At 42.2% G+C, this 25,176-nt stretch overlaps 1 protein-coding gene across 1 annotated transcript in view; it reads left to right on the top strand.

The window, feature by feature from the left end:
• Positions 1–25,176, top strand: part of cdc40 (cell division cycle 40 homolog (S. cerevisiae)) — a 133,663-nt gene that overhangs the window by 83,108 nt on the left and 25,379 nt on the right. Inside the window, exon 12 of the mRNA XM_078212365.1 lies at positions 3,883–4,016. Within this exon, the coding sequence (XP_078068491.1) occupies positions 3,883–4,016 (134 nt within the window). The remainder of the gene's footprint in view (positions 1–3,882; positions 4,017–25,176) is intronic.

The following is a 25,176-nucleotide window of genomic DNA, read 5'->3' as shown; positions in this document are numbered from 1 at the left end:
TGCTGCTTCCGCATATTCAGCTGTGTGAACTTAAGAGTTGTTTGGAGCATTGAGCTCCAAAACCACTAGCATTAAGTTAGCATTGCAGGGTGATTGAAGTCATGATCTGCCTATTTTGCGTACTTCCTGCAAACGTTTACTCCACAGGCGCTAACTTCAAAACTGATTTGACATCAGATACATTTAAGTGCATCACGAGCTCCACTTTGGAGCTCACAGTACCCAAAAAATGGGCAGCAGCAAGCCCAATTCTCACCAGCTAATATTTCTGCATATGATGCACTAGCACATATGTAACATTCATTCTTTCTTCCCTGTAGGCAGTAGCAGCTGTGTGGCAGCAATGCAATCTTCCAGAAATATGTCGTTCTATTCTTCATTATTTGGTTGACTCAGATGTTGGTACCACGTGCAGTATGATTGAGTGGGTACTTCACTGATAGGGAGGCCATCACTTCATGCTGTGTCAGCCTTGCACAGAAGTATCGGTAGATGCTTCAGTCAGTTTCCCATCTGTCTTTTAAAAACATGAACTGCAGATTTTCATTTTAAAATTCAGACCAGTTTGCATTTTTGGGTCATTAATTAAAAATAGATAACAGTGCAGAGCAATGGTGACTGCCTGCATGACGAAGTTTTGCATTTCTCGCCAACCAATCTGTTTTTCTTTTGCTGAATGTTCTGCTGAGTGTTTAACAGTCTATGTATTAAATTTCCCTGGCTTATATGTTATAATGTGTTTCTGTTTTGATGGCATGGCAACAAAACTAGATATTATCAAGAACGCGAGGAAGGAAAATGTTTTCCTTTTGAGAATGAAGCCAGTACTAGTTAGCATTGCTATACTTTGGAAAACAATAAAACAGTTGTGCATGGGGGTGAATGGAGTCATATAAGTGTCTCCAAGTCTGGGTTTATTGGAACTTTTGTGTTTTTGAAATGATTTAATTTTCTGTAGTGCAGAGCGACTGTAACGACATGTTGACAACATGTAACATCAGATTCCATTCAGACGGTGACCTTAAACAATGAAGGAAGGACACATACCCAGTGTTTAAAAAGACATTCTCAACTAATTAATTATTCTGCACCAATTTTTAAACAACCTTAAGTAGCCACAGATGTTTGCAAAGCCATGGGATAATTTAGAAATTGTACCAGAGACCTGCTGGGATTAGTCCACTCATTTGTATGAAAATTTTATATACGGTCAAGAGAAGTTAAAATAGCAGAGTGCTGCCAATGGGTCTTAAAACTCAGACTCTGCTTGATGAGGCAGGGTCTTTCTGCAATAGCTCACATTTCAATGCCATTGTCCATGGATAGTCTACGGACAGGAAATACAATTATGATGATTAGTTAACTAAAAAAAGATCTGTACTTAACCTGGCCTGTCCCTAGTCAGGGAGTGGTCTGAATGAGCAATTCCTAAAGTCATTTGGAGGCTGAAATTGTTGAGGGGTGTTTTTTGGAATGGTACTCAACAATTGAATGCCTCGATTGCAATAATTTAAATCAAGACTTTGATCTAGCCTGGAGGTGTGTTCCACGCAAGGGGCTGCAATTCTAATGTTGGGAAACCTGAAGTACAGGGATTCCTGTTTCTCTAAAATATTTTTCTGTGGGTGTACCGCCCACAAGCAACTCGATTGACAGTCTTAGAAATCTGTCAGATGCGAATCCTGCAGCACTAAGGAGAGAAGGTGGGGAAGATTGGCAGGAATTGGGAGGAGGTGGAGACAAGCCACATGTCTTCACCTTCTGTTGTTCACATGCTTTCAGGGAAAAGCTAAGGTTTCTAGAAGCCGGTGATTTGACAATTATATTTTCTCTTCATTTTTAGCTTTCAAAATTAAGCAAAGATGACCCTTTATTGTACTTCAAATTAATCTGTGGGAGACGATCTTACCAAAAAAATTCTAAGTGCCAAACAAGCATGAAAACGGGAGAGAATCATGCCCATTTTTTGGGCAAGCTCTCAGATGCAATCGTATGGCATTTAGGAAAAAAATGAGGCAAACTGTGATTCTCGCCAGTGGGGGGAGTAGACAGAGTCTATTCACACCGGGAAGCTGACTGCTGAGCTGTACGGGCAGGAATTGGGAGGAGGTGGAGGTAGGATCTGCTCAGATGAGGAGGATCACAACAGACACCTCCAGATGCTGAAAGATGCCCTCTTAAAAACAGGATATGGCGCTCGACTCATCGATCGACAATTCTGACGCGCCACAGCGAAAAACCGCACCGACCTCCTCAGAAGACAAACACGGGACACGGCGGACAGAGTACCCGTCATCTAGTACTTCCCCGGAGCGGAGAAGCTACGACATCTTCTCTGGAGCCTTCAACATGTCATTGATGAAGATGAACATCTCGCCAAGGCCATCACCACTTCTTGCCTTCAAAGAACCGCACAACCTCAAGCAGACCATTGTTCGCAGCAAACTATCCAGCCTTCAGGAGGACAGTGACCACGACACCACACAACCCTGCCACAGCAACCTCTGCAAGACATGCCGGATCATCGACACGGATGCCATCATCTCACGTGGGAACACCATCCACCAGGTACACGATACAAACACTTGCAACTCGGCCAACGTTGTCTACCTGATACGCTGCAGGAAAGGATGTCCCGAGGCATGGTACATTGGGGAGACCATGCAAATGCTACGACAACGGATGAATGAACACATGAATCACCAGGCAAGAGTGTTCTCTTCCTGTTGGGGAACACTTCAGTGGTCATGGGCATTTGGCCTCTGATCTTCGGGTAAGCGTTCTCCAAGGCGGCCTTCATGACACACGACAACACGGAGTCGCTGAGTAGAGACTGATAGTCAAGTTCCGTACACATGAGGACGGCCTCCACTGGGATCTTGGGTTCATGTCGCACTACCTGTAACCCCCACGACTTGCCTGGGCTTGCAAAATCTCACTAACTGTCCTGGCTGGAGACAATACACATCTCTTTAACCTGTGCTTAACCCTCTCTCCACTCACATTGTCTGTACCTTTAAGACTTGATTACCTGTAAAGACTCGCATTGAGTTTGTGTCTTTATATGCCCTGTTTGTGAATAGAACTCCCACTCACCTGACGAAGGAGCAGCGCTCCGAAAGCTAGTGGCTTTTGCTGCCAAATAAACCTGTTGGACTTTAACCTGGTGTTGTGAGACTTCTTACTGTCCCGTCCCGTGTCCCCCCCACCACCACCCCGCGCCGATCTTCACCCCTGGTGCCAGTCTGGCAGGGCCCAAGGGGCACTGTCTGGCCCTGCCCCCGACCACTTGGGGGGGCTTCAATGGCCTCCTGGGCGTGAGGCTGATTTTGCCGGCAGAACGGGGCCGGTAACATCACGTGAGGAAAAACCGGGTGCAAACCAATTTTTCACCTCGCCTGATCTTACTGGCCCGCCATGCTGATCAACCAGTGTGACGAGCCAGTAAGATCGCTTCATTTAACTATTTTCGTTTGTCACAATTTAAAGTTTTATAAGAAACAATTTTGTCTCATCAGAGTTCCTCTTCAGTGAGTAATTAATATGAACTCATTTGCACTAGGAGAATAATTCTGTTGTCGAGGACAACATAACACTAGCATTGAATCAAATATTAGGTGAAGTATTTCCAGGAAGAAAATAAAACTTTTGTAAAAAGAGCATGTACCAATATCTCAAACTCTGCAGTTCTTTTAACGAAAGTAAGTTTCTAAAATTATAGTAGTTGGATGGAAGAATTCAAATTCCTTGAAGAGGAGTGTTGCTGGGCTTTTTTTCTATAACAGTGGAGCTTCTGAGTGGTAACATATTTATTGTGTATGAACAATTTTCCATATTTTATCTTTCCTTAAAACGACTGAAGAATCAAATTTTCCTTTACAGTGGGATATTCGATCTGGAGAGATTGTTCAGGAGTATGATAGGCATCTGGGAGCTGTTAATACCATCACATTTGTGGATGAGAACAGGCGTTTTGTGAGCACTTCTGATGACAAAAGCCTCCGAGTTTGGGAATGGTAAGTTTCTTCTCCACTGTGGAGATGAGGGTTGATCTTCATTTTCTGTATCTGTTTGTGAGAGAGAAGGGGGAAATAGTTGAATGAGAATGATACATCAGGAAAATGCCCATCTTGCTCCATGGTGCAATTTTAACATAATGCCCAGTTACATTATACAATGATTCATGCAATTATTTTTACCCCAAAGTTTCAAATTCCCTGGTATATTCAGAATATCAATTCTTTAAAAAAATTACTTTGCTACTGCTAAGTTAAAGATTCCACTGTGGCTATCGTTCTAAGTTTACATTTCATGAAAATAGCTTTAAGTGGATGTGAATATTTCACAATTTGAAATAATCGTTATTACTGATCAGACTGGTAAATCAATTATGGAGTCCAGTGGTGATGAACGCAAAGATATGTTGTGGTTTCTAGTAATGCACTTCGGATTACCGAAGGACAGTGAAGGAACAGCGATATAGTTCTTTGTCAGGATGGGTTGTAGCTTGGAAGGGGACTTCCAGATGGTGGTGTTCCCCTGTATCTGCTGCCCTTGCCCTTCTAGGTGGCAGCGGTTGTGGGTTTGGAAGGCACTGTCTAAGGAGTCTTGGTGAGTTCCTGCACTGCATCTTGTAGATGGTAAAGACTGCTGCCACTGTGTGTCAGTGATGGAGGGATTGAATGTTTGTAGATGGGACGCCAGCCCAAGTGGGCTGCTTCTTGTGTTGTTGGAGCTGTACTTATCCAGGCAAGTGGAGAGTCTTCCGTCACACTCCTGACTTGTACATTATAGATGGTGGACAAGGTTTGGGAAATTGGGAGGTACGTTACTTGCTGTAGGATTCCTTCTCTTACCAGCTCTGGTAGCCACAGTATTTATATGGTTCCGTTCAGTTTCTGGTCAGTGGTGTTCCCCCCCCCCCGCCAAGGATGTTGATAGTGGGGGAATTATGCAATGGTAATGCCATTGATTGTCATGGTATGCGGATTAGATTCCTCTCTTGTTAGTGATGGTCATTGCCTGGCATTTGTGAGATGCAAATATTATTTGCCACATGTCAGCCAAAGCCTGGAAATTTTCCAGATATTGCTGTATCTCAGGAATTGCGAATGGTGCTGCGCAATGTGTAATTGTCAACGGACATCCCCACTTCTGACCTTTTGATGGAAGGAAGGTCATTGATGAAGCAGCTGAAGCTGGTTGGGCAGAGGACACTATCCTGAGGAACTCCTGCAGTGATGTCCTGGAACGCAGATGTTTGTCCTCCAACCATGACAACCTTTGTGCTAGGTGTGATTGGCCAGCAGAGAGATTTCCCTCTGATTCCCATTGACTCCTGTTTTTCTCTGGCTTCTTGATACCAATTTTGGTGTTCAGCTCTTTTGTCCACGTTTGAACCAAGGCTGTAATGAGGTCAGGACGAGGCTTTATACCCTGGTTTGATGGTGATGGTAGAATGGTGGATATATGAGGCGGTGAGGTTACAGATTGCGTTTGAGTAGTACTGCTGATGGCCCATATCACCAAGCTACCCAGTCACGAGTTTCTAGATCTGTTCAAAATCGGTCCCAATTGCACAGTGGTAGTGCCACACAACACGATGGAGGGTATCCTCAGTGTGAAGACAGAACTCTTGTCTTCATGAGAACTGTGTGAAGACAAGATCAAGTAGGTTTTTCCCTCTTGGATCCTTCGTCACCTGCCACAGACCCAGTCTAGCAGCTGTGTCCTTTAGAACTCAGCCAGTACTAGTGCTACTGAGCCACTTTTCATGATGGCCATCGAAGTCCCCCAGCCATTTTGCACTCATGACACCCTCGGCGCTTCCTCCAAGTTGTGATCAACTCAAAAGGGTTGTGAATCTTTGGAATTCTCTGCTCCAGGGGCTGGTGGATGCCCCATCATGGAATACATTTAAGGCTGGGACAAACAGGTTTTTTTTTGTCTTACAGGAACCAAGGGATATGGGGAATGGGCATGGGAGTGGGGCTGAAGCCCAAGATCGAATAGTGGAGCCGATTCGGGTGGGCCATAAAGTCCACTGCTTCTATTTCTCGTATTCATCCAGAGTACTTCTGTGATGTAGATTTTCATTGCAGATATGCACCCCGTTTCTTCAATTTGTCCATTGTGCTATTTGGCAGTGGATAATGAAAATTTGTATCTAACTAATGGCGCCTAAACTCTGATACTGCATAAGAAATTAAACAATGGAAATTTGGAGTAAATTTCCATTTCAGAAAACAATATCAATATCCTGAAGTTTACCATTGGCTAAAAACTGAACTTGCCACTGTGGTTACATGAACACGATGTGGAGATGCCGGCGTTGGACTGGGGTAAACACAGTAAGAAGTTTAACAACACCAGGTTAAAGTCTTTAACCTGGTGTTGTTAAACTTCTTACTGTGTTACATGAACACGTCAGAGGCTGGGAATTCTGCTGTGAGTAATTCACCTCCTGACTCCCCAAAGATTGTCCATCATCTAAAAGTCATAATTCAGGATGGAGTACTCGCTCCCTACCTGGATGAATGCAACTGCAGCAATACTTTTTAAAAAAGTACTCCTACTTTGGAAAAATTATTCAAACTACTGTTTGCTCTTTGCTCAGCTGTTAGGATTCGTAATAAAAAAATTTTCATTCCATGTCACAGGTTATTTCTAATCCCCTCTTCTAGAATCTATTTCTCAGCATTTACTTTGCTTAATGAAATTTGAATACAAAATCTCTTTGATACCTTGACAGTAATTAGTTGATTTGGCAGCACTGGTTAGTTAGCAGATACAGTCACTTGAATAATATATTAACTCTGAATTTTAAACTGATTTATTCCATTCAATAATTTGTCTGCTTGGAATGAGTGAAAAATCACAGAGGAAAGAAATAATTTTATTTTCAAATTGCATAAATATATTCTGTAAAGTAAATACATGTGATTTTGGAAAGACTCCTTTGTTCATTAATTAAACTTCTTGAGCTTCTTAGTCTCCCCAAAGCTACTTAATTTCAACATTCAGATTTTCGCAAAGTAAATGCTATATCTTTTTCTGCTGCTTCATCTTTATAATCAGATGCACAATGTGATTTATAATTGAAATGAGATTTTCACTTTTTTAAACAAACAGAATCAAAAGCATAAGATTCTTGTGCTGAAAATTATGGAATGCATTGATGTCTGTTTGAGAAAATAATTCCTTCTCTATTCCTTTCTTGGATCTTGTACATTCCTATGTACAGTCTTTTGTACAGTATTTACAGTCCTATGTTATATAGTACAAATTTTGTGCCTATACAGATGTCCTGTAACATCCCAGGTCTCCACCAGTGCCCCTCTGAAACAGATCACAACCGTAACTTTGAGGCAATTTTTCCCAGCTTATCTTTTCAACTGTCTGTTTAGTTCAGTTGATAGTAGTTCGCACCTCTAAATCAAGGAGTTGTGGATTTAAATCCCCACTTCAGATTTAAGTGCATAATCTAAACTGACATGGGGGAATGCAGCATTGTTAGTGGTGCGACATTTGGGATAGGACATTAAATCATTCTGATGGATGGTTCCATGGTGCTATTCAAACGAGAACAGCAGGTTCAACAGTGTACTTGTTGACATTCCTCAGATAACTCCGCCATAGCAGATTAATGAGTCATTCATGTTATATACTGTGTATTGGACCTTGCATGTTCAAATAGGCTGCTGTATTTACTGACGTAACAGCGGCAAATACACTTTAGAAGTATTTTATTGATTTAGGAATGTCCTGAAGACATGCCATATAAGAGTGTTTGTTCCTTTCTCTCGTTTCCCTTTAATGGAAAAGGAGATTCTCTGTGGCTAAGTGCCAGCTGGGTGGATTCAATAATGATGTGGAGATGCCGGCGTTGGACTGGGGTAAACACAGTAAGAAGTTTAACAACACCAGGTTAAAGTCCAAAGCTTTAAACCTGTTGGACTTTAACCTGGTGTTGTTAAACTTCTTACTGGATTCAATAATGTCAGGGCAAACTGCTGTGTTTCAAAGTATTTGTAAACTGGACACCTTCACTGAACAAATTTTTCTATCAATTACTCAATGCTTTTGGGAAGCTGTGCCTTTTTGTCTTAATTATGACTGAATTTTATCCCTAGTTTTTAATTGTATGGTACTGGAAACATTTTGCAGGGTGTGACAGTTTGAAAGGTAAGGATGTAAACTGTCCAGACTAGAATACTGTCCACTATGGAAAGTACAGTAAGAAGTCTCACATCACCAGGTTAAAGTTCAACAGGTTTATTTGGTAGCAAAAGCCAAGCAGGATCTGAGTCGGAAACTTCTTGAAGTCATAGAGCAGAATTCGCCAGCCAGCCACACACACACACACCACCCCACCCCCCGTAGTTTTTTTTCCAGCAGTGGAGACAGCCCGCCATTGGCCAGTTGCGGGATCTTCCTGTACCAGGGCCGGAAGATCCGCCAGCATGAAGAACTGGAAAATTTCTGCCATAAGACATAATATTTAGGGAAATGCAACTTTTTAATGTAATGTGGGTACAGTAGAATAGTGGTGATGTTACTGGACTAATAATCCAGAATTGGGTGTTCAAACTTCACCACAGATGCTGGAGAATTTGAATCTAATTAAATAAATCTGGAATAAAAAGCTAGCATCAGTAATGGTGACCATCAGACTGTTGGATTGTTGTAAAAGCCCATATGGTTTACTGACTTCCTTTAGGGAAGGAAATCTGCTGCTGTTACTCTTTTAAGGTCGCCTGTGATCCATATGTGGTCTATACTTGACTCTGGACCCACAGCAGTGTAGCTGATTCTTAATTGTCCTCCCAAGTAGCCAAGCAAGCCACTCAGTTGTATTCAAAAATTGGCTCACTCCCATCCTCTCGAGGGCAATTAACGATGGGCATTAAATGCTGAAATGGAACCTACATTCTGTGAATGAATTTTTAAAAACTTTGAATGGAAGATCATGGACAGTGAGAGCTTTCAGCTGATGGACAATGTTAATCTTTCCTGTAGACCTGTTAGTTCCTCAGTCAACCTCTCCTCATTTGCGAATTCCTTATTATTTTTGTTTCCTCCTCCCTGTGGTTACATTTCTATGCGCAATGTTTCAAGGAGCAAAGACTTTCTTTCCCCTGCATATTTTCTCAAAAGCATATGAGCCATTTTCAAACTGCTTCCCATGTCAATTAACATATTTCCACCTATTCACATAGGTGGAAATTCTAACATCCGGATCTAGAAGAAATCTATTTTAGAACTTGAATCACAGAAACAAACTACTGGAGCCAGTAGGTCATGCAGATGTTCATGCTTCACAAGGACATCCCACTGTACTTCTTAACTTCATGCCACACTGATATAATATATCCTTCAATTCCTTTCTGTCTCATGTGTTTATCTAAAATCCCCTTAAATGTGTCTGCGCTGTTCACTTTAACTACTCGACTACTCCATGTGGTAGCATAGGCCCTCACATCTGCACCATCTTCTGCACAGTGAGTTGTGAGGGCGCAGTGGTTACAGCAGCAATATCAGGAGATTGGCTCCAAAATGGTCTTGCCCATGTCTTGAATGAGTATGCACCACGAGACAGTTTTAACTTGGATGAAACTGGACTGTTTTACCATCTTTTGCCGGACAGCTCTTTGATGTTTGAAGTTGTAATGGTGGAAAGTGGAACAAGAAATGTGCCACTACTATGGCCTGTGCCAATAGGGATGGCACTGAAAAGCTACTGCCTATAGTGACAGGAAAGTTCAGGAAGCCACATTGCTATCAAGACATGCAGTACGAGGCTAACAAAACCACCTGGATGAACTCCAGCATTTTTGAGGATCAGGAAAGTGGACAAAATGTACCAGCAAGAGAAATATAAGATTGTGGTCATGGCAGATAACTGTCCTGCACCCCCTGACATTGTTGGCCCAAGAGCATCAGGTCGATGTTCTTGCCTCAGCCATTCTCCAGCCAATGGATCAGGACCTGCTACAACTGCAGCTGATCTCTCAGGTTGTCAAGGCCATCGAAAAGAAGGAATACAATCCAACTGCTCTAGAGGCCGTGCTCACGATGAAGGTGACAGAAGTCACAATTGCCAACTGCTTCCACCAGACTGAGTTTAAAACGGGTTACGATTGCAACTGCCAAAGGAAATGAAGAGGAGCAGGGTGAAGCCAACCAAGCCGATGACGAGGCACTTTTTGCTCGCTTACAGGAGGATGGCATGGAAATTCCAAGAGACAACCATGGAAACCTACTCAGAGGTGGGCGATGCTGCATTCTGCATGACAGGACTGACAGATGATGTAGTTGCAAATGCAGTATGTTCTTCAAACGAGGAGCCGGAAACCCTGACTGGTCCGATTAAATTCCCATCCGTATGCCCTCCTGTTTCCCTAGCTGATGCTACGAAGGCTGTAGAGATACTGTGGGATTTCACATTGTGACACCGAAACAGCAAAAATATGTTTGACTGTATGACGCACATCCAAAGACAACATATTAAACAGAGAAAGGTTATCAAGTTTTTCCGGAACTAACTCCAAACATTTTTCAGTGCAGAGCTCTGGTATTTTGCAATATTGAGCCATTGTAGAAATAGAAACCCTACAGTGCAGAAAGAGGCCATTCGGCCCATCGAGTCTGCACCGACCACAATCCCACCCAGGCCCTACCCCCATATCCCTACATATTTTACCCGCTAATCCCTCTAACCTATGCATCTCAGGCTCTAAGGGGCAATTTTTTTTAACATGGCCAATCAACCTAACCCGCACATCTTTGGACTGTGGGAGGAAACCGGAGCACCCGGAGGAAACCCACGCAGACACGAGGAGAATATGCAAACTCCACACAGACAGTGACCCAAGCCAGGAATCGAACCCAGGTCCCTGGAGCTGTAAAGCAGCAGTGCTAACCACTGTGCTACTGTGCCGCCCCACATTGTAAGATGTGAACAAATTGAATAAAGATTTATTTACTGCTTTACTGTGTCCGCTTGTTTACATTTGGCATTTAAAACTGTTGTTTTGACATAAAGTGCGTTTGTGAGCACAACAGATCACAGAGAGACACCATTCATGTGTGAACAGAGCCTCCTCGGCTAACATGAAGCTCCACTTAACACACATTTGTGGGTGGATCCCCTGAGATTCAACTTGTTAGGATTTTACTGTCGATTTAATTGCTTGTCCTTTCCAATGGGAGCCTAACTAGCAGCTGTTTCATCCGTTTTCCACCGTGCAGTCAGAGTTTCTGGCTTTGTTTGCAATACAGATCCAGATACAAGGCCACAGTGCCCTGGTGTTGATCCAGTTATGGAGTTTTATGTGTTAATTCACGTCATATCCTTAAGAATGCATCAGCTTCATCGTAGCCAGCAGTTTTAGAAACTTTTCCATGTCACCTAGAATAAGATGAATCTCCAACCATGAGTCATTGTTGCTTTTAATTAAAAACCAAGGCAATATCAGACTCTATACAAATGGCATTGATGAGTCAAGATTCATTCTCATTGGTTACAACTTCCAACCACATTGATTGAACTGCAGTCAGCTCCAATTTATCCATTTAGGCCTATTTTTTAACTAACAGAATTGTAACAGCTTCTGTATTTAATTTGTTGGATTTCATTGCTTTAAATTCACGTGCCCAATTTAAATTTCTGTACATATTCATGCCAATACTTTGTGGATTAAAATACTGTCAGCATTTAACACAATATTTTTCATCTGACTTTCTGGCACACAAATATTAAGTAAAAGTCATCCAGTAATAAACACAGAAAATGCTGGAATTGCTCAGTAGGCCAGATGGCATCCGTGGAGAGAGAAAACCAGAGTTAACCTACTCTTTCCCTACATTGAACACCATCTACTACAGTTTGCAATTCACTCGATCTGTTTATGTCCCTTTGTAACTTCTTGCTCCAGTCTACACCATTTATTGTAGTTACCTCCCTTGTTCCCCCAAGGATCTTTTCTTGATCTCTTCTAATTTCTCATCTACATGCTGATCTTTGGTGACATCATCTGAAAACATGTCCCTTCCCACTCCATGTCATAGACACAGAATAGAATCCCTACAGTGCAAAAGGAGGCCATTCGGCCCATCGAATCTGCACCGACCCTCCGATAGAACTTGGTGTCCAGGCCCTTTCCCCGCAACACCATGTATTTACCCTGCTAATCCCTCTAACCTACACATCTAGGGACACTGAGGGTCAATTTAGCATGGTCAACCTACCTAACCTGCACATCTTTGGAATGTGGGAGGAAACCCACATGTGGGAGGAAACACACAAAACTGAAGCCTTTGATTTCTGCCACAAATTTTGTTCCCTAGCCACCAATTCCAAATTTCTTCCTACCTGAGGCTGAACCTGGCTGTTTGGGCGGCATGGTAGCACAGTGGTTAGCACTGTTGCTTCACAGCTCCAGGGACCTGGGTTCGATTCCCGGCTTGGTTCACTGTCTGCGTGGAGTTTGCACATTCTCCTCGTGTCTGCGTGGGTTTCCTCCGGGTGCTCTGGTTTCCTCCCACAGTCCAAAGATGTGCGGGTTAGGTTGATTGGCCATGCTAAAATTGCCCCTTAGTGTCCTGAGATGTGTAGGTTAGAGGGATTAGTGGGTAAATATGTAGGAATATGGGGGTAGGGCCTGGGTGGGATTGTGGTCAGTGCAGACTCGATGGGCCGAATGGCCTCTTTCTGTACTGTAGTGTTTCTATGATAAACCGGAGCACCCAGAGGAAGCTCATGCAGACATGGGGAGAATGTGCAAACTCAGCGCAGTCATCTAAGGCTGAAATGGATCCCGGGTCCCTGGCGCTGTGAGGCAGCAGTGCTAACCACTTTGCCACCGTGTACACTGATGACACTTAGCTCTACTTCACCATCACCTCTTAAACCCTCACTGTCCCTAAATTGTCACAATATTTGTCTGACGTCCTGTAATGGATGAACAGATTTTTTTCTAAGTGTTGAAACTGAAGCCTTTGATTTCTGCCACAAATTGTGTTCCCTAGCCACCAATTCCAAATTTCTTCCTACCTGAGGCTGAACCTGGCTGTTTGCAACCTCAGTGTTATATTTGACCTTAAGGTCTATTTCTACCTTTGGTAACATTACCTGACTCATCTCATCTGCTGCTGATACCCTCATCAATGCCATTGTTTCCTCTACTTTATTTCAACACATTTCTGGAAGGCTTCCCACACTTCTATAAGCACAAGATTATCTGTTGTCTCTGCCCAAATTTGCATTGTCTCTTCCACACATCATCCCCGTGCTTCATGATTTATATTGGCTTTGTGGTGAACCATTGTTGGTTCCCACTAGGTAGTGCTGAGCCATGGTCTGGCCAGTACTATGAGTCTGTATATATGTTACTGTTGGGGTTAGGGTTGGGCTATTCTACCTGTTAATATAGTTGTTATGGTACACCCCAGTCGGCTCCGCCTCCTGGGAGAGGTATAAAGGTCACTGCTCTGCCTGGTGACCCTTTAGTCTGGGATCGTGTACTGTATATGGTAGCTCTGTTATTGTTGGCAATAAAAGCCTTTATTTCCCGAGTACATCACGCCTCTCGTGTGTTATATCGCGCATCAGGCTTCAAGTTGAGCAAAGTCCTGATTATAAAATTCTAATCATTGTTTTCAATCCCTCCATGGTCTCACTTATTTGCAATTTCCTCCAGCTCCATATGAACAAAGAAAATTACAGCACAGGAACAGGCCCTTCGGCCCTCCAAGCCTGCACCGACCATGCTGCCCGACTTAACTAAAACCCCCTACCCTTCCGGGGACCAAATCCCTCTATTCCCATCTTATTCATGTATTTGTCAAGACACCTCTTAAAAGTCACTACCGTATCCGCTTCCACTACCTTCCCCGGCAACGAGTTCCAGGCACCCACTACTCTCTGTGTAAAATATCTGCCTCGTACATCTGCTTTAAACCTTGCCCCTCGCACCTTAAACCTGTGCCCCCTAGTAATTGACTCTTCCACCCTGAGAAAAAGCTTCTGACTATCCACTCTGTCCATGCCCCTCATAATCTTGTAGACTTCTATCAGGTCACCCCTCAACCTCCGTCGTTCCAGTGAGAACAAACCAAGTTTCTCCAACCTCTCCTCATAGCTAATGCCCTCCATACCAGGTAACATCCTGGTAAATCTTTTCTGTACCCTCTCCAAAGCCTCCACATCCTTCTGGAAGTGTGGCGACCGGAATTGAACACTATATTCCAAGTGCGGCCTAACTAAGGTTCTATAAAGCTGCAACATGACTTGCCAATTTTTAAACTCCAAGATATGCTCCAAGATATCTGTGCTCTTCCAGTTCTGGCCTCTTGAACGCCACTAACACAGAATCACTCCAGACCCTAACTACATGCTGCATGAAAAAGTTCTTTCTCATCACTTTTGCTTCTTTTGCCAATTAGTTTAAATCTGTGCCCCTTCGTTCTCGATCCTTTTACAAATTGGAACAGTTTTTCCCTATCCATTCTGTCCCGATCCTGCATGATTTTGAATGCCTCTATCAAATTTCTCCTCGGCCTTTTCTCCAAGGAAAACAGTCCTAACTGCTCCAATCTGTCACCATAACTGCAATTCCCCATCCCTGGAACAATTCTTATGGATCTGTTTTGCACTTTCACCAATGATGCCTTCTTATCCTTTCTAAAGAACCCAGAACTGAGTGCAGTATTCCAACTGAGGCTAAATAAATGTCTTGTACAAGTTACTCTTGTACTCAATGCCCCTATTAATAAAACCCAGGATACTGTATGCTTTATGAACCACTCTCTCAACCTATCTTGCCATCTTCAATGAATTATGAACATATGCACCCCGTTTAGAATTGTACCCTTTATTTGATATTGTTTTTCCATGTTCTTCCTACCAAAATGAATCACTTCACATTTCTCTGTGTGGAACTTCAAGTGAGACCCGTCCACCCATTCCATCAAATTGTTTATGTCCTTAAGTTCTACACTATACTCCTCACAGTTCACAATGCTTCTTAGTTTTGTGTCATCTGAAAATTTTGAAATTGTGTCCTGTACACCAAGACCTAGGTATAGTATTCAGAATACTACAGAATTCTGTAACTTGTTTTCTGTGTCTGTGCACTGTTGGAGAACAGATATCCACTCCGTCTGACGAAGGAGCAGTGCTCCGAAAGCTTATGGTATTTGCTACCAAATAAACCTGTTGGACTTTAACCTGGTGTTGTGAGACTTCTTACCATGTTTTATTATGCCAAAAGTGCAATATAAATACAAGTTGTTATTGTGCCTCCTAAATGAGTGTCATTTGTAAACCTGGAATAACCACTCTATTCCCTCATACAAGTTGTTGATGATATATTTTATGTTGCAAAACTGTACACGGATCCCTGGGGATCACTACTTGTCAAATCCTGCTATTTGGAGTAAATTTCCTTGATCTCTGGGCTGACTCCTACTTCTTAAGCAATTAACAATCTGTGTCACATGTGCCCACACTGTTCCGATAATCCTTTATCCCCTTTTTCTTGATTCTGTTGTGCAGCATTGTATCGAATGTCTTTTGGAAGTCCATGTGAACCACATCAACAACACTCCCATGTCAACCCTCTTTGTTACCTCTTCAAAATCTCCAGCAAACAAAACACAATTTTCCCATCAGAAATCCATGCTGGCAGTCCTTAATTAACAGGAATTTGCCAATGTGACTATTTTGTCCTGAATTATTTTGAGTTTCCCCATCATAGAAGTTAAACTGACGGGCCTGTAATTGCTGGGCTTATTTTTTGAACAAGGGTGTAACATTTGCAATTCTCCAGGTCCCGAGTCTAAGGAAGACTGAATAATTATGGACAGTGCCTCCACAATTTCCGCTCTCACTTCCCTCAGTAACTTTAGTTGCATCTCATTTGGTTCTGATGCCCTGTCCACTTGGTGCCTTATCCTGATGTCTTATCCATTAAGTAGAAAGGGCCTTTTCCCCAGTTAATCGTTCTTACTCTGAATTGTTCTGTGTCCTGTTCCATAGTCAGATCTTATGATACAATGATCACTGTTCCCTAAATGTTCCCCTACTGATGCTTGATCCACTTGGCCCATCTCATTCCCAAGAACCAGGCCTCATTGTGCCACCTTTCTCATTGGACTGCAAACATACTGCTGTAGAAAATGTTCCTGAAAACACTCTAGGAACTCTTGGCCCTCTCTGCCCTTTACACTCCTAGTATCCCAGTCTATATTTGGAAAATTCAAGTCAAGCCATTAGAAGTACTCTGTGGCCAGAATTTTACTGCCCTGCCCACCACAGGAATCAGAGCAGGTGAGGGGCGGACCATGGAAAGGTCCGTTGACCTCGGGTGGGATTTTCCGGTTTTGGGGCGAGTGAGACTGGAAAATCCCACCTGATATGTTTTCTGTAATTTCTGCATGCCACACTGGTGCAGCGAGAGAGGATGGCAGGTGTGGCGGGAAGATACAAGGACAATCAAAGAAACATTTAAACATGGATAGATATTTTTCCAAAGTGAGAGCAAGAGCATCAAGTGATGCTGAGGACGATCCGAGTCCACGTTGTGATCCAGAATCGCCATTCGAACAGAGTGCTGAAGAAGGGTCGTTTAATTCTACACCAGTAGCAGGCCCAAGCAAACCTCCAAAAATGAAAGTTTGTCGACAATATATGGATAGCTATCTGAGTCTCGGTTTCACATGGACTGGAGATGAAAACGTACCTCGGCCTATGTGTTTGATCTGTGGTGAGAAGCTTTCCAATTCCAATATGGTCCCAAGCAAGATGAAAAGACATCTGTTGTCAAAACATGGAAATCTGGCAAACAAGGATGTTCAATATTTTGAAAGGCTTTTGGAACAGCAGAAATGCCAACGATCATATTTCAAAAAATGAATGACAATCTCAGATAAGATGCAGATTGTATCTTACCAAGTGGCTGAATTGATTGCTCAACAGACAAAACCACATACAATAGCTGAAAAATGGATTCAGCCTGCCTGCAACTTGATTGTGAAAACTTTGTTTGGTGATGATGCTGAGCGAGAAGTTATGGAAATTCCTTTGTCTGATGATACAATTCGCAGGAGAATAGTTGATATGTCAGCTAATATTGAGAAGCGTGTTTCCGAAAATATGAAGAATTCTAAATTTGCCATTCAAGTTGATGAATCGACCGACGTTAGTGGAAAAGCACAGTTGCTTGCCTATATCAGATTCATTCACAATGACGAAATAATCACAGAGTTTCTATTTTGCAAGGAACTTGAAAAACATACCAGAGGACAAGACATTTTCCAAACCTTGTTTGAGTATTTGGGAAAAAGTTGAGATTTCATGGGATTCGTGTATTGGAATTTGTATGGATGGAGCGCCACGAATGATGGGGAATGTGAGAGGCTTGGCGGCACTCATCAAACAGGAAAATCCAGATGTAATATCAACTCACTGTTTTTCACACAGAGAGGCATTAATCACCAAGACCCTTGTGCTGATTTGAAGTTGGTTCGAGATCAGACTGTGTGCGCATTATGAACTTCATCAAAGCAAAACCACTAAAGGCGTGGCTAGTTGCTAACTCTGCAAAGACATGGAATCAAAACATCAATGCCTAATTCTGCACTCAGAGGTTCGCTGGATGTCCCGCGGAAAAGTTTTAAATCGGGTATTGGAACTGAAGAACGAATTAAGAGAATTTTTGGAACAAGAAGGGAACCCATTGTACCACCAACTGGATGACAATGACTGGTGTGCAAAGCTGGCATATTTGGCCGATATCTTTTCCCGGTTGAATGTGCTCAATGCCAGTATGCAAGGCCACGATGGCGATATCCTCACAACTACAGACAAAATAACTGCATTCAAAAAAAAGCTTCAGCTCTGGCTCGGAAGAGCGATGCAACATAACCTCAATGTTCCCACTGGTAAAAAGTTTTAAAACGAGCAATGAATTGTACGGCCTCATACAGGAACATCTTGCAACACTGGTAGAAAAGATTGATCATTACTTCCCATCGTTGTCTACAGAAACATTCGACTGGGTTAGAGACTCCTTTGCGAATTCCAGCTATTCAGGTCTGACATTGGATGAGGAGGAGGAAATGGCCTGCATTTCGAGTGATCGCACCTTGAAAATGAAACACGGAGTATGCCACTGGACTCTTTTTGGATATACAACCAGAAACAGTATCCACGTATCTCTTCAAGAGCATTAGCTATTCTTCTACAGTTCTCCACGACACATTGTTGTGAACAGGGATTTTCAGCTCTGACAAATATCAAAGACCAGAAAAGAGAAAGGCTTCTTTATGTTGATGAGGAGATGAGAGTTTGTTTGTCTCAAATTAGACCTAATATAAATGAGACTACCCGACAAAAACAAGCTCACACCTCTCATTGAGTTTGTATACATACTTAAGGGTACATATGTAAGAGGCTCGTCTATAAGTATATTTTGGGAATGAATCATGTTTTTATGTAGCTGCATTGTTTTATACTTTCTGGATGTCCATGATCATATTATAAAGTAGTTGTGTTCTATGTTATGAATCAAGCACTGCTAGGAGTTGGTTTTTTTTGTTTTTGAATGTATTTCTTATCAATAAAAAATTTGGTGTGGCGCGAGCAAATTTTTATTCTGAAAGTGCGGCCCAGTGAAAAGAGTTTGGAAACCACTGCTCTACATCCTTCCCACTAATTGGTGACTTATAATTTACACCAATATAATTGCATCTTTTTTGTTCTTTCGATCTATTTTAACCACTTCACCTTGGGTTTGATTTGATTTAATTTATTATTGTCACACTTATTAGTATACAGTGAAAAGTATTGTTTCTTGCGCGTTATACAGACAAAGCATACCGTTCATAGAGAAGGAAAGGAGAGAGTGCGGAATGTAGTGTTACAGTCATAGCTAGGGTGTAGAGAACGATCAACGTAATGCAAGGTAAGTCCATTCAAAAGTCTGACAGCAGCAGGGAAGAAGCTGTTCTTCAGTTGAGTCGGTTGGTACGTGACCTCAGACTTTTGTATCTTTTTCCCAATGGAAGAAGGTGGAAGAGAGAGTGCCCAGGGTGTATGGGATCCTTAATTATGCTGGCTGCTTTGCCGAGGCAGCAGGAAGTGTAGACAGAGTCAATGGATGGGAGATTGGTTTGCGTGATGGATTGGGCTACATTCATGATCTTTTGTAGTTTCTTGCAGTCTTGGGCAGAGCAGGAGCCATACCAAGCTGTGATACAACCAAAAAGAATGTTTTCTATGGTGCATCTGTAAATGTTGGTGAGAGTCGTAGCTGACATGCCAAATTTCCTTAGTCTTCTGAGAAAGTAGAGGCGTTGGTGGCCCTGCCTTCAGCTGTCTGGACCCTAAACTCTGCATTTCCCTTTCTAAGTCTCTTTCTCTGTCTTCCTTTTTAGATGTTCCTTAAAACCTGCCCCTTTCATCAAGCATTTTTCTATCTGCCCTGATACTTTTTATGTGGCATGGTGTCAAATGTTGGTTTATACTATTCCTGTGAGGTGCCTTGGGATGTTTTATTATGCCAAAGGTGCAATATAAATACAAGTTGTTATTGTGCCTCCTAAATGATTGTCATTTGTAAACCTGGAATGACCACTCTATTCCTTCATACAAGTTGTTGATGATATATTTTACGTTGCAAAACTGTACGCGGATTCCTGGGGATCTCTACTTGTCAAATCCTGCCATTTGGAGTAAATTTCCTTGATCTCTGGGCTGACTCCTACTTCTTAAGCAATTAACAATCTGTGTCACATGTGCCCACACTGTTCCGATAATCCTTTATCCCCTTTTTCTTGATCTACTTATCCATTCTAATCTTAAATGGTGACCTGTTTTCTGTGTCAATCACTAACCTGTTGATCCACAATAAAATGCTTATCTTGCTCGGACCTAGTTCACAGGATCCACCTGCATATGTGACGTGACATTGCTGTAGTAAATTATTCCCTAAAGTAGGATGAGCACTTTCCATTCAATCCATTGAGACATTCCGGCTCTATCTTTGCTGATACCAGCTCTAACATATAGTAGTAATACATATAAAAATGAATCTGTGGCACACCTGCTGACAGCATGTTGTTTCCTTGACTTTTCACATTATAAATTTCTGTGTCCACCTTTTATAATGTAAACTGCTATGTAAATTTGCCACACCAATTCCTCAGATTTTTGTATCCCAGGTCCTTAGACTGCACCGTCGAAAAACTCTGCACCAGTTAACTCTACAACTATTACTTCCAAAGTTATTGTAGACCTTTCAATTATACATAATTTTAAAAAAATTGTTGTTGGGTTGTAAGCTTTGTTGATGTGGAGATGCCGGCGTTGGACTGGGGTAAACACAGTAAGAAGTTTAACAACACCAGGTTAAAGTCCAACAGGTTTATTTGGTAGCAAAAGTGTGGCTTTTGCTACCAAATAAACCTGTTGGACTTTAACCTGGTGTTGTTAAACTTCTTACTTTGTAAACTTTGTTGCCAAGGTCAACATGTATTGCCCATCCTCAATTGCCCATCTGAAAGTGATGATCAGCTGCTGAGTATAACCACAGCACTGTTAGGAAGGGAGTTCCAGGACTTTGGCCCAGCGACAGTAAAAGAACACTGAATTATCTCCAATTCAGGATGGTGCGTGACTTGAAATGGAACTTGCTAATGGTGGTGTTGAAGAATTATATTAAAATATGGACAACATATCTAACTGAAATATCTGTGTGCCCTGGTCCAATTATCACTGTTGCTCTTATCCCATTCACTGTAAGATTACATTTGTTCTTGACTCCCCATGCACATCACCACAGGATATTAATTGGCGTGTAGTATAAATGACATAAAAGCCATGTGGCTCAGGTGGATGCCTTTCCTGTATAAGTGCAGCTGCCCTCTGTTGCTGTCCTCTGCACTGTTTGATTTTCCACCCTAGCTAATAATTTTACAATGAGAATCATTCTACATCTTAAAAAAAACAATGATTTTTGGGTGAGGGTATGTTTGTTCACATTTTATTTACTATGAATTGAATCGCGAGAAACACGGTAGTTAAGTGTAAAAGTAATATCAAGGTTTTTAAAAATAAAAATGAAATGATGGTGTGGTGGAACTTGTTCTCTTCATCTTGTTAATCTGTCTGCAGTCAAATACCTCCATTAAATTTATATCGGATTTATGACAGGCTTAGTGCTTAACCCAAAGCTGGAAAATGGACCATGTGAATGTGTATGGCGTTGTAAACCTTAAAGATTGCCGTACTCCAACCTCAAATAAATAAATCATGATCATGCATTATTTTATGATTATAGTTTTAACTGTTGGGGGAGAGAAAGAAAATCATGTTCAGGCTGAAATTAAATTCACTAGTTACCTTTGTATGTGAGTTTTACTATTTATCATTTATACATTTTTGTGTAGGCACAAATTATTTATTTTATAATAAATGATCATTTATAAGTATATTTTTGTGTAGGCACAAAAATATACTTAGAAATGAACATTTATTATAAAACAATTTTTTATTTTCTCAATCTAGGCCAAAAATAAACTGGAAATAATTAGGAGCCCTCTGATAAACTTTCACAGTTTTCTTTATGTGTGTGTTGCACTCAAACTGCACCCGTCACACAAAATATGACCTCCCCATTCCATTGGATTCAGGTTGAACATTTCCTGTGGAATATACGGAAGCCAAACTGGGAACTGCCATGTACGAAAATCTTGCAATGCAATTGTTTATTTTTAAGGCATCCCTGTCTTATTTTTGGATGCCACTGTTTTAGCACTGGGCCAAGCTTGTACAGTTATTGGCAAATGGGCAGCTGAGAAGCCGTACTTATTTAGAAGAGTGCTGTTCTTTTTTTTAACTGATTTGAAGGTGATTGTTACCATATGTCTGAAAGGAATGCCTTCATGGCATCATAATGACACACAAGCTTCTCCCTCAACCCCACAAATTGATGGATCTGTCAGGATAATTGCCAGGCTTCTGCAGCTTAGCAACATTTTCTACAGTGAAAGGGCACACAGGTAACATTTTAATGATGACAGTGTTACTCTGTACGTACTGCTTTTTCCATTAGAAAATGCAGCATCTTATTTTCGTAACAGTGTGATTAGGTACAATCTGGAAATGTGCAAAGTTTTGCTGTCTGACTTCCTTGAAAGTCAAAAAGTTTAGAATTCAATGTTTTCCCTTCCCCCACCCACCCTTATATCAGTAAACCCACTGTACAATTCCAGATGGTATCTGTCAGAGTTTGCTAACCTGAATAAAAAGGGCCACTAGATTACTTTTGAGCAGCCAACAAACTTGTGCAATAATTACGTGAGCCAGCAGTTCTCCCAAGCGCCCTTGACAAAAGTGGATCCGTGAGGCTTCCAGCCATTCCTTGTCATGCGCTCTCCAAGGTCATTGCAAGTCAAGTGGCACATACAGCTAAGATTCCCTGTTCTAAGAAATCCGAGGCAGAATTTTCAAGGGCTTGTGGAGGTCGGTATTTTACCAGGGGCTGAAAACAAGAAGGAAATCCCTTTGGATCAGGACACATTACCACCTTCTCCACAGGATTCTGCAGGAGGCAGCTGGCAGTGGGTCTGTTAATCCTGTCATCCATGGCAGATAACCAATTAGACCCTCTGAGGGCTGAATTAAAGTCACCCTCCTGACACTCTGGATTTTCCAGCATGAGTACAAGGTACCAGTTGAACCAGGAAATTATCCATGACATAGTGACCGGTTGCCAGCAGCAAGCAGGGTAGCCACTGCAGCCAGAACTTTCATTCAATGGAAAAGACACCATTTGAATAACTGTCAATAGCTGCAACAGTGCCCCTTTCTATGGGGGGGTCTTTTCCCTTTCTGTCCGATGGTCCTTCTTGGACCCCATTTGTGGCCCTCTCCTGGGGCTGCTGACCTTTCGGTGCTGGGTGGCCTGCTATTGATGCTCCAGATTTGGGAGCCCACTTGTTGTCATTAATTTATCGAAGCTCTTAGAGACAACTACTTGATTGGCCATCTCCTCCAAAATCTCTCCCAAGGTCTTCCTGCTGGCATTTGTGGAGTATCTGGCGCACACATCATCCCAACAGCAGGGTCGGGAGCAGGGAACAAAAATCTGCCCCTAGTATGCAAACCGTACCCAGCCTCCATGTTCACACTGAGACGATTAGCCAGGTCACCCACATCATTCATCCTGAATATCTAGGAAGAGCAATAAAGCCTTTTAGAAGTGTAATTGCATTGAGGTTTTGCAGGCCTCACCAAGTGTGACAAATATATTTCCTTTGAAATCACAATATCTGCAGGAAGATATGTTAAATGTAATTTAATGATTGATAAATTATCCAGATTATATGTTATGAATTTCATGTGGTTGTAGTGAGGTAATTATGGGGCAACAAGTGAACTTTGGTAAGTTCTATTGGATTCCAATAAATCTGTATGACTGGTAAAGCCAATACAATACTATCCATTTTTAGCACCCTATCATAAAAACAACATGAATATACTCAGGAATGTTCAAAGAGCAGCAAGGATGACTCGGTGACTTAACATTTCCAATGGTGATCAGAGTTGAACTTCTTTCCACTGGCTGAGTCTGAACATAATCCAAGTCTTTAAATTGTAATGCTGCATGTCATGAATGGGTAATGTATAAATAAATAATTATGTAGCTTGAACTGATCACCAAATGAGAGAACCTCTGCTTAAAATTGGCATCCCCCAAAGCATGGTCTTAGACTAAAGAACCATTTCCTGAAAAGTGAAAAGGATACACTGCTTTCTGAAACATTGTGCTGTATTCAAAATTTAGATAGAAAGTATCTATTTACAAAAAAGATTGGTGGTTTAAGAGTAAAATGTTACCATTTCCATTTCAATTGCTTTGCAGAGTTATCAATGAGTGTACCATGTAGAACAAGTGACCCATTCAAGAAAGGTGAATTTGTCCAACAGCAAAATGTCACCTCTGTTGTATGCATCTGATCTACCACCTTCTTTCTGATTGGAATTTTATTCCATGTATATAGGCCGGAACTTTCCAGCCGTTTGCGCCGGCGGGATCTTTTTTTTATCTGGTTGGCAATCAGTGACTAGTGTTGGTTAGGGATCAGTGTTGGGACTGCAATTGTTTATAATTTACATAGATGATTTGGAGTTGGGGACCAGGTGTAGTATGTCAGAGTTTGCAGATGACAGGATCAGTGGTAGAGCAAAATGTGCAGGGGGATATAGATGGTTTGAGTGGGCAAGGGTCTGGCAGATGGAGTACAATATTGGTAAATGCGGGGTCATCCAAGGGGGAATCTGTGGAATTCTCTGCCCAGTGAAGCAGTTGAGGCTACCTCATTAAATGTTTTTAAGGCAGGGATAGATAAATTTTTGAACCATAAAGGAATTAAGGGTTATGGTGAGCGGGCGGGTAAGTAGAGCTGAGTCCAGGAAAAGATCAGCCATGATCTTATTGAATGGTGGAGCAGGCTCGAGGGGCCAGATGGCCCACTCCTGCTCCTAGTTCTTATGTTCACCCAACAGCGCACCCCTGCCATATGTTTCACAGCGGTGATCGGTGCATTCAACTGGAAATTCCTTGACAACGGCAGGACCAGAAGATCCCACTGCCAGCCAATGTCAGGCCACCTTCGCCATCGCAAAACACACAGCAGGATATGTGGAAAATCCCACCCATAGGGAAGCTACACGTTTTCGCCACTGCTGTCCTACATGAACCTTCCTTTGATACAGGAAAGCTCACAACCAGAATGTCAAATGAGTTAATCTCCTGAATAAAGTGAACAACAAATGAGAAAGTGAGAGGGCATGGGATCCAAGGGGCTGTTGCCTTGTGGATTCAGAACTGGCTTGCCTGCAGAAGGCAGAGAGTGGTTGTAGATGGGTCTTTTTCTGAATGGAGGTTGGTCACCAGTGGAGTGCCCCAGGGATCTGTTCTGGGACCCTTGCTGTTTGTCATTTTCATAAATGACCTGGATGAGGAAGTGGAGGGATGGGTTGGTAAGTTTGCCGACGACACGAAGGTTGGTGGTGTTGTGGATATGTTGGAGGGATGTCAGAAACTGCAGCGTGATATGGATAGGATGCAAGACTGGGCGGAGAAGTGGCAGATGGACTTCAATCCAGAT

The sequence above is a fragment of the Mustelus asterias genome, chromosome 5 (genome assembly GCF_964213995.1).
Source record: "Mustelus asterias chromosome 5, sMusAst1.hap1.1, whole genome shotgun sequence".
NCBI classification, from domain to species: Eukaryota; Metazoa; Chordata; class Chondrichthyes; order Carcharhiniformes; family Triakidae; genus Mustelus; species Mustelus asterias.
This window is presented reverse-complemented; position numbering and strand designations above follow the sequence as displayed.